Raw genomic sequence first — 17,683 nt, 5'->3', positions numbered from 1 at the left:
GGGGGAATTCTGCGCATGTGCAGAATTTACATCCCCCACAGATTTATTTGCTTCCACGCAGAAAAATGACTTTCTGGTGGGAAAGCAAAGGAAAGCCACAAGAGTGATCATGCATCCCTCTCCAGCGGTATGTTTTGGGGACCCAGGGCAGCCGGCAGAGAAGTAAATCACTGTGGGGCAGGAGGTGGAACTGGGGAAGACCCGGCTGGTCATTTCTACCCTGCTCTGGGCTCAGCTGCTAGTCCCAGCTGGGCCCAGGAGGATGGGAATTCCGCTTCCCTTGCACAGCATCCAGGGCCTGGGTCAGACCCAACCCCAGATTTCTACTCCAGCTGAAGGAAGCGCTGCAAACTCCCCTCCTCCTCCCCCCCCATTGCTCCTTAGCTGCTGGGGGAGGGATCCCTATATAGGGAGCTGCTCCCCCATCTGCCCAACCCCTGTGCATCCAGACTCCCTCATTGGAATTGCAGCTAGCAAGGGATGTTAAGAGTAACAAGAAGGGTTTCTACAGGTGTGTTAGCAACAAGAAAGTGGTCAGGAAAAGTGTGGGCTCCTTGCTGAATGGGGGAGGCAACCTAGTGACAGAGGATGTGGAAAAAGCTAATGTACACAATACTTTTTTTGCCTCTGTCTTCACAAACAAGGTCAGCTCCCAGATTACTGCACTGGACAATACAGTATGGGGAGGAGGTGACCAGCCCTCTGTGGAGAAAGAAGTGGTTCAGGACTACTTAGAAAAGCTGAACGAGCACAGCTCGTTCCATGGGGCCGGATGCACTGCATCTGAGGGTGCTAAAAGAGTTGGCTGTTGTGATTGCAAAGCCGTTGGCCATTATCTTTGAAAACTCATGGCCATCGGGGGAGGTCCCAGATTAGTGGAAAAAGTATGTAATGTAGTGCCCATCTTTAAAAAAGGGAAGGAGGAGGATCCAGAGAACTAAAGGCAAGTCAGCCTAAACTCAGTCCCTGGAAAAATCATGGAGCAGGTCCTCAAGGAATCAATTTTGAAGCACTTTAGAGGAGAGGAAAGTGATCAGGAACAGTCAGCATGGATTCACCTAAGGGCAAGTCATGCCTGACTAACCTAATTGCCTTCTATGAGAGATAACTGGCTCTGTGGATATGGGGAAAGCAGTGGACGTGTTATTCCTGGACTTTAGCAAAGCTTTTGATACGGTCTCCCACAGTATTCTTGCCAGCAAGTTAAAGAAGTATAGGCTGGATGAATGGACTATAAGGTGGATAGAAAGCTGGCTAGATCATCAGTCTCAATGGGTAGTGATCAATGGCTCCATGTCTAGTTGGCAGCCAGTATCAAGTGGAGTACCCCAAGGGTCAGTCCTGGGGCTGGTTTTGTTCAGTATTTTCACTAATGATCTGGAGGATGGCGTGGATTGCACCCACAGCAAGCTTGCCGATGACTGTACCACTCCACCCAGTTTAGTTACGCTGGAGGGATAGGATACAGAAGAACCTAAACAAATTAGAGGATTGGGCCAAAAGAAATCTGATGAGGTTCAACAAGGACAAGTGCAGAGTCCTGCACTTAGGATGGAAGAATCCCATGCACTGCTACAGACTAGAGACCGAGCGGCTAGGCAGCAGTTCTGCAGGAAAGGACCTAGGGTTACAGTGGACGAGAAGCTGGATATGAGTTGACAGTGTGCCCTTGTTGCCAAGAAGGCTAATGGCATTTTGGGCTGTATAAGTAGGGGCATTGCCAGCAGATCAAGGGATGTGATCATTCCCCTCTATTTGGCATTGGTGAGGCCTCATCTGGAGTACTGTGTCCAGTTTTGGGCCCCATGCTACAAGAAGAATTGGAAAGAGTCCAGCGGAGGGCAACAAAAGTGATTAGGTGGCTGGAGCACATGATTTATGTGGAGAGGCTGAGGGAACTGGGATTATTTAGTCTGCAGAAGAGAAGAAAGAGGTGGGATTTGATAGCTGCCGTCAGTTACCTGAAAGGGGGGGGTTCCAAAGAGGAACTGTTCTCAGTGGTAGCAGATGACAGAACAAGGAGTAATGGTTTCAAGTTGCAGTGGGGGAAGTTTAGGTTGGATATTAGGAAAAACTTTTTCACTAGGAGGGTGGTGAAGCACTGGATAGGGTTACCTATGGAGGTGGTGGAATCTCCTTCCTTAGAGGTTTTTAAGGTCAGGCTTGACAAAGCCCTGGCTGGGATGATTTAGTTGGGGATTAGTTCTGCTTTGAGCAGGGGGTTGGACTAGATAACCTTCTGAGGTCCCTTCCAACCCTGATATTCTATGATTCTATACCCAGACCCTCCCATCCAGCCTCACCCCCCGCACTCAGAACCACCCCTCCCCCTTGGATGAGCTCCACTCCCCCTCCACCTGGACCACCCCAATGAGCCACTCGCCCCCTCACCCAACTGAGCCCCAACCAGCTTCATCTGGACCCTCCACTGACACCGCACACCCAGACCCCCCTACTGAGCTATCTTTCTCCCACACCCAACCCCACTGCTGAGCTCCAATCACCTTCACCTGGACCCCCCTGAGAGTCCCATTACTGTTGCACCCAGAATTCCCCAACAAGCCCCTGTGCATCCAGATCTCCCCGCCACCCCCGACCTGGATCCCCCACTGAGCCGCTCTCACCCAGATTGCCCCACACACAACCCTCTCAACCCACACAAAACCCCTCCACACTTGGATCCTGCCTTGCTGAGCCTGCCTGCCCACACATGGTGCATTTGTCACAAAGGGGCAGGGCCCCAGGGTGTTTCTGGGGCAGACTCGGTCCTTACGCTGTGTCAGAGTTGGTTGCAGCCTCACTACTGAGTCCATGTCCCTGGGGGAGCTGCACAGTGATCTCCCATCTCTGTGCCGTCAGTGGCTTGTGCTCCCCAATGTCTTGCTGGAGCCTCCACATTTATTTGTCAAATAAAATTTGCAGAATTTTAAAATATTGTGTGCAGATTTTTTATTTATTTTGGCACAGAATGCCCCAGGAGTAATGCATGTATAAATGACAATTACCCAGTTAGTGTTCTCCAAATTCTGCAAGCTAGATTGTTGCAAGCACGTTGGTTGTAGTTGGGACTATCTATCTTTTGGGTTTGGTTTTTATGTTCTATATATATTGAGATTATACTACTGAATAACTTATGTTGTAATTGTGCTCTAGAAGCTAAGTTTTAACAAGAAAAAAGAAAAATTAAAGGAATGCCAACTTAATCATGCTACTAAACATTTTGTTACAAATAACATTAATATAACTAATGGAAAGAGGGAAATTGTCTTTTATTCCTGTTTTGTACCTTTGATAGCACTTCCTGTGTACTCAGTTTCACTGTTCCCCTCTTGTTGGGGAGTGCCTCTGTGTCTAAGGCTGTCAGTACCGCCTACTGGCGGATGTCCAGGGCCGCTTTGCCCAGCTGCTACAGTTCATGGGAGTGTTGCCCAGAGTCAAGGGCCACTTTGCCGAGTGGCTACAGTCCCAGGGGGGCCTGGGTAGGAAACCCAAGTCCACCCTACTCCACTGGGTTCCGACCCAGGGCCTTTCAAAGCAGTAGGACATATTCATGGCCTAGACCTATTACCCTTACTCTCACTCTGTGGGTCACTTCTTACCTGTTTCCTGTACCTCCGTTGGTGTCACAGTTCAGTCTTCCTGCCTTCCTCCCAGGTTCATCTCTGGAGCTCCTTCTCCTGGCGACAGAGAGTCATTGCCCTCTGCTCCCACAGTCCATGGGTTTCCAGAAGCTTGGCTAGATAGACTCAGTCCCAGCAGCTTCTCATCAGGAGGCTGCTGAACCCAACTGCTCTCCTCCTCAGTCAGCCCATACTGAGCTGAGCTGCTCCCTTTTGAATGCTCCCGCCAAGCAGAGGCGAGGGGGTGTGGCTTCCTGTGTCTAGAGCAGCTCCTTAACCCTGGCCTCACCAGTGCAGGATTGTGTCAAGGTGTATTACCTCCTCATGTGAATCTTTCTCACAACAGAGAAGGATTTTCAAATTGATAAATCTGATTGTAAAACTAGAAAAACTAGTGAGCGGGGACTGGGCTGGGCTTTTCATACTGCAGAGGGAATGCAGAGCTTTCTCCCCCCTTCTTTTTTTAGGCAAGCAACCAGCTGAATGCCAAAAACTTAACCTAGCTACCACACCTTCATGGGTGTCAAGCTTCACTTGCTCCTATTCAGCTGTTAGAACCTCCAGATTTCCTGAGACAACTAATGCAGTTCTTCATTGAAAATACAAAAATCATCAATAAACTGGAAAAAAATACAATTTGTGACTTTGTCTAATTAAACTTAATGTCAAAATGGAGATCACCCGCACCCCTCTACTGTTTGAATTGGACTAGGGGAAGGACAATGCTGAATAATTTGTCTATGGTCATTGGGCCTTGTAAGTGTCACTAATGGCCTATAACAGTAGAGTTTAACATTATCAACGTGCTGTGCAACCACTAATCTTTGCAGCATCTCTTGTGGGTTAGGCATTGAGCCACTTCTTTTTTGACTGGTAGGAGGGAGAAGAGTTAGTAGAAATCTTCTTCTTCAAGGCCATCCAGTGAGTAGGCATCGGTCAGAAATTCTTAGTTCTGTTGATGTGCAGGAATAATAGACTCTAGCTCATACTGTAAGTTTGTGGCCTCTGTTGTGCTAGCAGGAGTAAAGGCATATTCTGTTCACTTAAGTGAGCAGATCTGACACAATTACATGCTCCTCTTAAGTAAGAGGTGTTGTATTTAGTTAACTACTTATCATACTAATCTCACTTAATGTTACATAGTGGAATGGGGGAAACAAGAAAGGATAAAGAAGTGGGAAAAGAGGACAGGATGATGAAAATAAAGTGAAGACCTATCTGAAATCTTAGAGGGTGGGCAATGCCCAAACAAAGAGAAGGGAATGGGGATAAATCTCCTTCCTCTCCCCCAGTAAAAACCCACTGAAAAGAATTGACATTTGAAAGTTCCCGTCTCACCCTCCCCCCCCCAATGCACTTTGCTTCTCTCACGAAAGACTGGGAGTGGTTGGATCATTACAAAACCTAAATCTAATTTCCCCCTACTGTTACTCACACCTTCTTGTCAACTATTTGAAATGGGCCACTCTCATTACCACCACAAAAAATATTTTTCCTCTCTTGGTATCCTACTGTTAATTGAATTGTCTCATTAGACTAACCTCACACTTGGTAAGGCAACTCCCATCTTTTCATGTATTTACACCTGCTTCTGTATTTTCCATCCATGCATCTGATGATGTGGGTTCTAGCCCATGAAAGCTTATGCCCAAATAAATTTGTTAGTCTCTAAGGTGCCACAAGGACTCCTCGTTGTTTTTGCTGATACAGACTAACACAGCTACCACTCTGAAACCTGTCACCATGCAAGGCACTGAGTTTAGCCTTATGAAGTGGAAATCCATCAACTTCATGAAAAAACTCGTGCAGATACAGACATCATCTTCCTTTCCAAATGCAAACAAATGGACATCATACCAAAAGGACTGAAGGTAAAAAATCCCTAGAAACTCTTAAAAAAACCAACCTTCCACACAAACTCCCTCGTGGCTGGGCTTTACAGAAAACTAGACAAGTCATTTACAACATACACTTTGCTTCTCTACAGAGGAAAAAGGACTCTAAACTCTACATGCCACAAGGGGCCACAACAGTTGTTCCCTTAACTCACCCAACAATATTGTTAATCTATCCAGCTATACTCTTAGCCTGGCAGAAGTCTGTTCTATCTGGGCGCCTCTCCTTCTTCCCCACCACTCCCACAAACATGATACAGTTCTGCAGTGATCTAGAATCCTACTTTAGACATCTCCAACTCAAGGAATATTTCCAACACCCCTGAACTGCACACTAACCCACAGAGAGCTTCCTACCAACCCTACAAGAAGAAGAATTCTGCATGGACTCCTTCTGATGGTCGAAACAACAGACTGGACTTCTATGTAGAGTGCTTCCGCGGCGTGCACAGGCTGAAATTGTGGAAAAGCAGCATCACTTGCCACATAATCTCAGCTGTGCAGAATATAATGCCATCCACAGCCTCAGAAACAACTCTGACATAATCAAAAAGGCTGACAAAGGAAGTGCTGTAGTCGTCATGAATAGGTCAGAATATGAATGAGAGGCTGCTAGACAGCTCTCTGACACTACGTTCCAGAGGCCATTACCCTTTGACCCTGCTGAGGAGTACCAAAAAAAACTACACCATTTGCTCAAGAAACTCCCTAAAGAAGCACAGGAACAAATCTACACTGACACCCCTGGTCGGGGCTCTAGGGGTGTATTCTATCTGCTATCTAAAATCCATAAATCTGAGAATCCTGGACACCCCATCATCTCAGGCATTGGCACCCTTACAGCAGGATTATCTGGCTATGTAGACTCTCTTCTCAGGCCCTACGCTACCAGCACTCCAACCTGTCTTCGAGACACCACTGATTTCCTGTGGAAACTACAATCCTTTGATCTTCCAGAAAACACCATCCTAGCCACTGTGGATGTAGAAGCTCTCTACACGAACATTCCACACAAAGATGGACTATAAGCCGTCAGGAATAGCATCCACGATACTATCACGGCACACCTGGTGGCTGAACTTCGTGACCCACCCACCACTATTTCAGATTTGGGGACAATTTATACCTTCAAGTCAGCAGGACTGCTATGGGTACCCGCATGGCCCCCACAGTATGCCAACATTTTTATGGCTAACTTAGAACAACGCTTCCTCAGCTCTCATCCCCTAATGCCCGCCCCTACTCTACTTGCGCTACATTGATGACTTACCTACATGCCTCCAGCTTTCATCCAGACCACATCACACGATCCAGTGTCTACAGCCACGCTCTAAGATACAACTGCATTTGCTCCGATCCCTCCGACAGAGACAAACCCCTACAGTATCTCTATCAAGCATTGTTAAAACTACAATATCCACCTGGTGAAGTGAAGAAACAGATTGACAGCGCCAGAAAGGTACCCAGAAGTCACCTACTACAAGACCAGCCGAACCAGGAAAGTAACAAAACATCACTAGCCATCACCTACAGCCCCCAACTAAAACATCTCCAGCGCATCATCAAGGATCTACAACCTATTCTGAAGGACGATCTCTCTCTCTCTCTCTCTCTCTCTCACCAGCAACTCCACACGACACAACACCACCAACCCAGGAACCAAACCCTGCAACAAAGCCTGGTGCCAACTCTGTCCGCATATCTGTTCATAGGACCTAACCACATCAGCCACACCATCAGGGGTTTGTTCACCTGCACATCTACCAGTGTGATATGTGCCGGCAATGCCCCTCTGCCATGTACATTGGCGAAACCGTGCAGTCTTTACGCAAAAGAATAAATGGACACACATCTGACATCAGGAATTATAACATTCAAAAACCAGTAGGAGAACGCTTCAGTCTTCTTGGTCACTCAATAACAGACCTACAAGTGGCAATTCTTCAACAAAAAAACTTCAAAAACAGACTTCAACGTGAAACTGCAGAACTGGAATTAATTTGCAAACTGGACCCCATCAAATTAGCCTGAATAAAGACTGGGAGTGGTTGGGTCATTACAAAACCTAAACCTAATATTCCCCATCCCTGTACTGTTACTCCCACCGTCTTGTCAACTGTTTGAAATGGGCCACTCTCATTACCACTACCAAAGTTATTTTTCCTCCCTTGGAATCCTACTGTTAATTGAATTGTCTCGTTAGACTGACCTCACACTTGGTAAGGCAACTCCCATGTTTTCATGTATTTATACCTGCTCCTATATTTCCACTTCACGCATCTGATTAAGTGGGTTCTAGCTCACGAAAACTTATGCCTAAATAAATTTTAGTCTAAGGTGTCACAAGGACTCCTCGTTGTTCTTGTGCTTAGATAATTTCATAACCAGGCCATCCTCTTTCTTGAGTGATGTCATTGACTTACAGTTGTGTCCTATTTTCACTTTATTCTGTTTTAGTGACGTATAGTGTCATTTGTGGCTTATCAAGCAATGCTTAGTTCAGGGTCTTCGGTGTGTATGGAGAGGAGAGCGGAAAATTAGTCTTTCTAAAAGATAACTTCTGGTTAAACTTGGGACTATGACCTTAATGCAGGTGTTACTGAATGAAATTCTATGGCCTGTGTTATGCAGATCAACCTAGATGATCCAAGTGGTTCCTTCTGGCGTAAAAATATTTTATCTAATTTCAAAATGTTTTTCTGAGGAAGAATCTTGTTTAGCTAATATGTGAAAACCTATTTTTCTAAGCTATATTATGCAGAACCTCCAAAAGGTGAAACTCTTGTAAATTGACATGATAAAAATACAAAACCCAGAACAGTTAATGAAAGGCCTACATGAACCTGAAAACTTGAAAAAACAGGCAATCAGATTTTTGGTCCTTATATCCATTTCACTGGGTGACTTCCTCTATATTTGGTGTTTGAATTGAATTTGCAATAGATCCATTCAATTCCTACTCATACGGCAGTACTTTGAAATGGCCACATTATTAACTTTTGTATCTGGAGAATTTTAACACAAGGGGAAAAAATGTCTCTTCCAAGTCCTCTGGAAAAAGGCTTATAGTGCTATAATATAGGCTCAATTGTGGTGGTAGCAAGTGCCAGTCTCTCTAAGATGCTGTAGAAAACAAAAAATACTTAGCTGTTATAATCAGTATATTCTCGTTGCTTTCTAGGTTTCATTAAATGGTACCCAGTTTACAGACAGTTCTGTTGGATCAGAGTTCACAGGTGTTTCTCAGGTAGGTACAGTCAAGTTTGGTTGGTCAATAGTCATTGAATGATTTATTTATGGAAGAAGTACTGAAGTGCAAAAAAGAAGTGGAGACCTCATTACAGCATTTAAGCCAAAAATATAGGTTTTAGGGCTTGACTCTATTCACTGAAGTCAGTGGTAGCCCTGGTCTAAACTAAAAAGTTATACCGACCAAGCTCTCGTTGTAGACAGTGCTGTGTTGAAGGGAGGTTTCTCCCTTCCACATAGCTATCCCCTGTTGGGGAGATGGAGTACCTACATCAATGGGAGAAGCTCTCCCGTCGGCATAGGTAGCGTCTTCACTAAGCACTACAGTGGTTCAGCTGCACTGGTGCAGCACTGTAAGTATAGACTAGCCCATAGTCTATACTGATTTCATTGATGCTGAATCAAATAGTAAAGTATTATAAACCCTAATAGAATTTTTCTTTTCATGAAACCAATGTGTAAAAATTCCTGCAAGATTAATATCCCAAATAGCAATGTGCTTATGAAACTGACTAAATGGTTTTGTTGTGCAAGCTAACAAAGTACTTTTCACCATTCATGCTGTCATTTTTGCAAACTAGATTTTAAAACAGTTATTGAGCTAATAATCTTTGAGGTGGAAACATGCATAGGGAAAACTTTAAATGATTATCTCGACTAGCATCATGTTAATTTTGTTCTGAAGACCAAAAAAAAATTGTTCTTGGAAACAAACTTAAATAGATTAATAAATATTCCATTTAAGTAATGCAGATGTTTCTATTCTTCCAAATTTGTTAACAAATAAAATTATAAGTAAACTTCTACAGACATCAGATACTCTTCCACATTGAACGCTATGGCAGATTTTGAAATTGGATTAGCAAAGTGCAGATTTTTTTCCCCACAAGTGTACATTTTTTACCTAGAAAATGTGACTTGTGAAATGCACATATGTTTGGATCTAGATTCAAGTTCGTGTAATTGAAAAAGAGCTCAGCTGTTATTGTGGATGCTTTCACATACAAGTATGCATGCGCTTTCCACCTTTGGGCTGAAAGCATGAGAGATTTCAGCCTCATGTTTCTGAGAAAGTTGCAAAGATATGAAAGTATGGGTTTAGAATTGACTGACTGCTTCAAGGTATGTTTGAGACTAGTTGCAATTTTACTGTGGCAGAGGTAACACGAAGTTGGCATCTCGGATTGCCAATAATCAAGATAAATGTTAATTTTGTTAAAATACAAAATAATTTAGAAACTACTGCTGCGTATAAGTCACCCCACCTCTCTTTCTGAATGTCAAGTGATGTTTCTCATTTTATGAACCAAACATTTGTAATTCAACTTTTAAAACAGCTGAAAATGCAGATTCATTTGGGAGATTCTGATTTTGTAAACAAAGGGAATCTTCTCGATGGCCAGCCTTTGAAATTATTGTTCCTTCTGTTTGTTATGGTGGTTCTCCTTTAAATAATACTGACTAGTTTTATTTTTGCTTGTACTACAATGCAGCAATCTAGACTGAATCTACAAATCCTTCTTTAGGAAGGCTGGAGGTCAGCTTCCCTGACCTTCACCTGTTTAAAAGGTTGAAGGTCAGGATGTGTTGATACAAATCTCAAACAATACTTAAAAGGTCTTTACTCTTCTGTCTTCCTTTTTGGAAGCAAGAAACCCTGCTGCTGCTGTCCATAAGGCTCTACTGGTAAATAGCTCTACACAGATCCTTATGGCAGCAGCAGCAGGGAGGCAGCCTGACTTCTGAAAAATATAAACTTTAACAAGAAGAACTGCAGGGCCAAGGAGATGAGCAGTTAGGCCACCTGCTGCAAGCTTTTCAGACTGGTTTCAAATATCAGCAAGACCCAACTGTTGCGTGCTGAGGTGGCTCCAGGAACAGTGCTCCTAGGAAGAGTGGCTGACTAACTTTGCTGCTCTTGAAATCTGTTGTTTGACTGGGCAGAGCTAATGAAGGGACAAGCCCAGCCCATAAGGAGACACAAAGGGGGCCCCTTCACTCTCAAAAGTCCCTCCAATGGAAGTTTGCATGAGGAAAAAAGAACACAATGCTTTTTTCCTTTTCACCTAATGCAAATTACTGTGGAAGGAAATGGTGAGGTGTTTGCAGCTTGCAGGTAAGATCAGGAGGAGGCAGGTGACCTTGCAGACAGTCAGTTTCACAGGTAGTGGGGGGAAAAAAGCTGGCTAAACACCTTAGGACAGTGGTGGGAAATCTGTGTGGCCCGCAGGGCGCATGCAGCCCATTGGAGTAATCTGATTGCGGGCTGTGAGACATTTTGCTGACGTTGACCATTCGCAGGCGCCTTCCCCCCCGTCCCCCCCCCCATTGGCCGCGGTTCGCCATTCCCGGCCAATGGGAGCTGTGGGAAGCAGCGGTCAGCATGTCCCTGCAGCCTGCTGCTTCCCACAGCTCCCGTTGCCCGAGAATGGCGAACCGCGGCCACTGGGAGCTGTGGAGGGCCACACCTGCAGATGGTCAACATCAGCAAAATGTCTTGTGGCCCGCAATCAGATTACCCTGATGGGCTGCATTCAGGCTGCATGTTGCCCACCACTGATTTAGGACCTTCCACTTTCTGGAGAAAGTTTGGAGTAGGTGGAGAGGTTCGATGGTACAACGTGACTAAATGAAATCACTGTGTTCTTATGAAGGCCTGGGCTTGTTAATTCTTCCCCCACAGCCACCTTCTGGCTGTAGGAAGCTTTGGATGCTAATCTCAGGTCTGTGAATCTTCTGTTCCTGGCATTTGGACTGCCTGATGCTGCAGTGAGGAAAATACAGGCAGATTCTCTTCAGATGTCAGCATTAGGGGATGGAGGTTGTTGCTGCAGTGAGGAGGAGAGTAGGGTTAGTGGGACACAAATAAGATTGGTCTACATCTTGATATGATCCTCCTTGTTGTGCCAAAGTGAGTGTCAGAGATTCAGCCATACTCTAACCTGGCGAACTTTCAATATGTTTCCAAAACAGTACTGGCTATTTGTTAATGCTGAAGTGTTGTATTTGGCTATGTGTTTTTTTAAAAAAAAAAATACAAACACCAAATGGCATTGAGAATCCCTAGTGCTTCCATGCTTTGAAGAAAGGCTTTGAAATTTGGTAGGGGTTGGCCTTTGTCAGAGATGTGCCCTCTGCTCTTCCCTGGAAACACCACCCAAATCTCATTCAGTTAGAAGCTTTTGAAAAATTTGAAATTGCACAAGCTCAGTAATAACTTGTTATAGTTTGGCTGCTAAATTCTTTGAAGATTCCATCTGCACCGACCCAGGGCTGCAGGGGATGAGCAGGACTATCCCTGTAGTTATTGCTCTCAGCTGCTGCAGTGCCAGAAATTAGAACTGAAAGCAGGGAATGTCTCTCTCTCCAATAGTATGGGTGCCAGAGAGAGTAGGTTTAGCCAAGCAGGTTGCGGGGAGATGGAGGCTGGAAGCCGTGGTGCTTGGGACTGATTATGGAGACTGGGAGGCAGGCAGAAACCAGCTGCTAGAGGGAGACTAAGATCAGACAGGGTCTTGCTGGGCAATCTATCTCCCTCCCCCCCCCCCCCCCCGGGCTAAGAGGCTGGGACTGGCAAAGGGGTTGGGCAAAGAGTGGGGGAAGAGAAAAAGAGACTGGGAGCTTAGGATGTGGGTGGTGCAGGGAAATGGGAACAAGTGGAGGGGGGGAAAGGCAGTTGGATGCAGAGACTGGGACTGGGTGCTGGGGAGAATGGATGACTGAGAGTCAGTGGGGTAGGGAAGGAAGACTAGCATTGAGTCAATGGGCAGAAGAAATCAGGCTTGTGGGGAAACAGAGGCAGAAGGGTCTGTGACCCCTAGAGAACACTCCCTTCCATAATCATGACTGGAACTCAAGATTTCTGAGTGTCCCTATTCCTCCACTGTCATGAGTTCTCAGTGTGATGCTGTGGCCAAAAGGGCTAATGTGATCCTTGGATGCATAAACAGGAATCTTGAGGGGGAGTAGAGAGGTTATGTATTTTACCTCTGTATTTGGCATTGGGGTGCCTGCTGCTAAAATACTGTCTCCAGTTCTGGTGTCCACAGTCCAAAAAAGGATGTTGACAAATTGGAGAGGATTCAGAGAAGAACCATGAGAATGATTAAAGGATTAAAAAACATGCCTTATAGTGACAGACTCTAGGAATTCAATCTATTTAGTTTTATAGAGAGCAAGTTAAGGAATGACTTAATCACAGTCTGAGTATCTAGATGGGGAACAAATACTTAATACTAGGGTCTTCAGTCTAGCAGAGTCCGGTATAACAAGATCTAATGGCTGGAAGTTTAAGATGAACAAATTCAAAATTGAAATTAGGCACAAATTTTGAACAGTGAGGGTAATTAATCAGTAGAACAAATTACCTGGGTCCTAGTGGATTCTCCGTCACTGATTTTTAGATCAAGATTGGATGTTTTTCTAAAAGCTCTGCTCTAGGAATTTATTTTAGGAAAGTTCTATGGCCTGTGTTGTACAGAAGGTCAGATTAGATTATCACAGTGGCCCCTTCTGGTCTTGGAATCTATGACCAGATAGATAAGAGAATTGACACTTGACTCTATAGACTACAGCTCAATTGATTGGGCCTTTCTGATACTGACCCATTATATACATCATTTTTGGATAGTGCACAGTAGGCATTTTATTGCTGGGAACTTGTTCCTTTTTACATCCGCTGTCCAGAGGAAGGTCTGGAGGAGAAAGGGATAGCTTTAAGATGCTAAGCTGACTTCATTCCAAAGCAGTTGGGGGCCCTCTTGTAAGCCACCTCAGATTTGTAAAAGCTAAATCCAGTCTTTATAGCCAAGTTAGTTAAAAGTGTTTGGGCCACAGACTGCTGTGAAAGAGCAGCTGGGCCTGTAGCAGACAGAAGGGAATGAAGTCTACGGAGCCATTATATTTTCCTAATTTCTTTCTCTTTAAAACTAAAAACAACAATAAACATTGAAAATAACGAAAGGTGTTCAATTGTTCCCTACTATTTTAACTTCTACTTTGAATAATTTAATAGTGGAAAGCTATAGTGCATACCTCCAAAAGGAAATTTTTATTTAAATGAAATGTGTAATTATGGAGCCTTATTCATAATAGCAATAAGACCTTCCAGGATCTATGTTAATAGGATATTCAGCGTTGGGGTTTCAGTGCACCCAAAGCATGCATCAAGTATTAACACAGACTTTGTTGTTCCTACTGAATACTTTGTAGAATAAGAAATATAAAGATGACTTTTTCTGTCTGTTAAGCATGGAAATAACCAGTTGTGTCTATTTAAATGTTTGTTTGTAGACTCCATTTACTTTTGGCTTGGGTCAAAGGGCACCATATACAACAGGCGAGCATTGTCTTCTTTGTAGAAGTGAACGGAAAGACACCTTGCTTTCAGAGAGCGGGATTAAAAATTCTAGCAAAACAGCACTTTCTACATCTCCAAAAGCAAATAGTATGCTGCATCTTCCACTGTGGGTGTGTCCAGATTGTCGACGAACAGTCGAGAAGGAGGAGAGGCATGCCACGCTAGAGCAATCTCTTGTGGTAAGTTTCAGTGTATGAGTTGACTAAATTGAGATGACACCATGATGGGCTAGACGCTTGCTTTTTTTTTTTTTTTTTTTTTTTTTTAAATCCATGTAATGTATTCATTTGCTGGGGAGTTTTGTTCTAGAAATGAAACTGAATGTGTCACCTGGCTTACTAGCTTTGAAAATGAGTCTCTTAAGAATCTTTTGGGCCATAAGATAGAATTTAGTTTTGGATCCTCTTATGTGATTTTTGTTAAACCCTTTCAGCTTTTCTTCTCCTACTCTTTGCCTTTTCCCTCTCTTTTCACTCAATTTTATTCTTTTTACCTTCTTCCATTCCTTCTTGTATGATCCTCCCCCCAACTCTTACCTTGTTTTGTCCATTTATGCACGATCTTTGACTTTATTTTTCCACCCATCTGTTCTTCAGGCTTGTCCTTTCAGTCTTCCTCTCAGGTTACTATTCTTTCATTGCTACTTTTTCTTCAGGTCTCTGGTTTTATCCATTCTGCTCTCTTTAGAGAGGCTATTAAACATATGTGTCTTTGCATGGTATGCAGCCAACGAACATTTGTGCCATCTGCAGCCCACAAATTCGGTATACTAATTTGAGACTCACGTTTTAATTCTTAAATTTTAACAACCTTTAAATTGAATCTTCCTTTTTAAATGGTAGTTCATGTACACCAAATACAGGAACAATGCATATATGCCATGGAGAAATATATTGGGACAGAGGTTTTCAATTTGTGGTCCACGGATCCCCGATGGTCCACAGACTATCTAAGATTTCCAAAATGGGTCTGCACCTCCATTTGACATTCTTTTTAAGGATCTGTAAATGAAGAGGATGAAAACCACTGTATTACGATATAAGAAGTTGAATGAAGGAGCCAGAAAAACCCCAACTAAGTGATTTAGTGTCCTGAGCAAAATTCTGCTAGCTCATAGAATAGAATTTTTATTAAAGTCCCATATTTTAGATTAGGATGGAATTCTGTAACACTTCCAACTAGCTTGATATTGAAGGACCAAGGGGCATCTATTGATAAATCAACAAGCCAGTTTTAGAACAGTGATCTGTTTTATACAAAAGGAATCTAACTCCGCTATAATTTGAGTTTTAAGTTAATGAGCTAGACCTAAGCATATTTTACCCATATTAACCATAAACAATGTTTGATGTACTTGTCATTAAATGTTGGCTAATGAAATGAGAATTACGGTAGACAGGCCATCTTCAGAGAGGAGGTCGCTTAATTCTAGGCCTCTCCTAAAAGTTGCAGAAAACTGTGGGCTCAAAGGACTGTCTTGGCCAAGTCACAAGGTCTAGGCATTTTTTTTAAAATTCAGCCTGAAAAGAATGAGGGAGAATAAACAGTGAACTGAACACCAAATTTTGAAGAATGATAGCAAAGAAATTGAACTCAATTGTATCAAACTATAGGTAAGTCAGGTGAAATAAAAATATATAAGCCCCTAGATTTAGCAACCATTACACTTGTCACGCTGTTTGCAGTGGCTCATGATTGAGTGCCAACCTCAGGGTAGAATGTCCAAAAAGCTAGGCAGAAACCTCAAACTGGTTGAATTTTCTATAATTAGATGTTACTGAATTGGTGACAAGTGTGTGAACTCCTAAAGCACTGCAACAGTTTTACCATGGAGTCACACACAGTCCCCTTGGGCATTCCAGTCCATCTTGCAAACCAGGCAAACTGGACTATGTGATAAATGGTCACGTTACACCAAAAATCCCAACAATATTCAGCTTACTTCCAGTCCCAAAGGACCAGTCACTTACCCCAAGACAATGCCTGTAGCCAATAATGTAATAAAGTAACTAATTAAAGCTTTATTAACAAAAAAAGGAAATAAGAGTTATCTACAAGGTTAGACCAGGGAAAAACCACACAGTGAAAATTACAGACACGGGCATAAATATACTGGCACCTGAAGAGAAGGGAGTTACCTTACAAGTGGAGAACCAGTGTTGACAAGGCCAATTCAGTCAGGGTGGATGTGGTCCGCTCCCAGTAATTGATGAGGAGATGTCAATACCAAGAGAGGGAAAATTGCTTTTGTAGTGAGCCAGCCACTCCCAGTCTCTATTCAAGCCCAAATTAATGATGCTAAGTTTGCAAATAAATTGTAGCTCAACAGTTTCTCTTTGACGACTGTTTCTGAAGGTTTTTTTGTTGAAGGATGGCTACTTTTAAATCAGTTATTGAATGTCCAGGGAGATTGAAGTGTTCTTCTACTGGCTTTTGTATGTTACCATTCCTGATGTCTGGTTTGTGTCCATTCATTCTTTTACGTAGAGACCATCCGCGTTGGCCAATGTACATGGCAAGGGGCATTGCTAGCACATTATGGCATATATCCCATTAGTAGATATGCAGGTGAATGAGCCCCTGATGGTGTTGCTGATTGGGTTGGGTCCTGTGATGGTGTCGCTAGAGTAGATATGGAGACAGAGTAGGCAACGGGACTTGTTACAGGGATTGGTTCCTGGGTTAGTGTTTCTGTGGTGTGGTGTGTATTGAGTATTTGCTTCAGGTTGGGGGGCTGTCTGTAAGCAAGGACTGGCCTGCCTCCCAAGGTTTGTGGGAGCGAGGGATCGTTTTCCAGGATAGGTTGTAGCTCATTGATGATTTTCTGGAGAGGTTTTAACTGGGGGCTGTATGTGATGGCCAATGGTGTTCTGTTGTTTTCCTTGTTGGGCCTGTCCTGTAGGAGGTGACTTCTGGGTATCTATCTCGCTCTGTCAGTCTGTTTCATCACTTCCCCAGGTGGGTATTGTAATGTCATCAATGTAGTGCAAGTAGAGGAGGAGTGCTAGGGGACGATACAAACTAACATGGCTACCCCTCTGATACTTGACACGCAAATGAGTTAGTCTTAGATATAAAAGGTAATATAAGCTTCCATAATAAACAGCTCAATACTTCCTTTAGGGCTGACCCATGCCAAGCAGCATGGAGATCTCTTGCTTATGTTTAGGAATCTTTGCTCCTTAGAGTCTAGACAGCATGAAGAGACCAGTTTCTCCTTGTCAGGATTTTTATGCCCCCTCACCTCAGAATCCAATCTGATGGGATGAGTTCGTGTATAGGTCCCCCTTTCTTGGAGTGAGTCAGGAATACAGTCACCAAAGTCTCTGTCCACTGATGCTACACAATGCCTCATTTGCCTTCAGTGGGGCATTTTGTGTGCAGGGCGAATACTTTACCTTAGTTCTTCTTTTCCTGGTGAGTTACATAATTACTGAAATTTACAATGCAAACACTCAATATAACTTTATACCATGGGATACAGATATTATGGGATTAATATATGCAGCATTCTAAATACAAACACATTCTTGTAACACTAATATCTATTTTAACTATAC

At 43.5% G+C, this 17,683-nt stretch overlaps 1 protein-coding gene across 2 annotated transcripts in view; it reads left to right on the top strand.

Annotated features, from left to right (window-relative positions):
- FAM193A (family with sequence similarity 193 member A) overlaps window positions 1-17,683 on the top strand; it is a 96,677-nt gene that overhangs the window by 27,469 nt on the left and 51,525 nt on the right. For both annotated transcript variants that reach the window (XM_034771279.1, XM_034771278.1), the window contains exons 2-3: window positions 8,697-8,762; window positions 14,057-14,302. In XM_034771279.1, the coding sequence (XP_034627170.1) occupies window positions 8,697-8,762; window positions 14,057-14,302 (312 nt within the window). The remainder of the gene's footprint in view (window positions 1-8,696; window positions 8,763-14,056; window positions 14,303-17,683) is intronic.

Source organism: Trachemys scripta, chromosome 5, assembly GCF_013100865.1.
Source record: "Trachemys scripta elegans isolate TJP31775 chromosome 5, CAS_Tse_1.0, whole genome shotgun sequence".
Lineage (NCBI taxonomy): Eukaryota > Metazoa > Chordata > Testudines > Emydidae > Trachemys > Trachemys scripta.
This window is presented reverse-complemented; position numbering and strand designations above follow the sequence as displayed.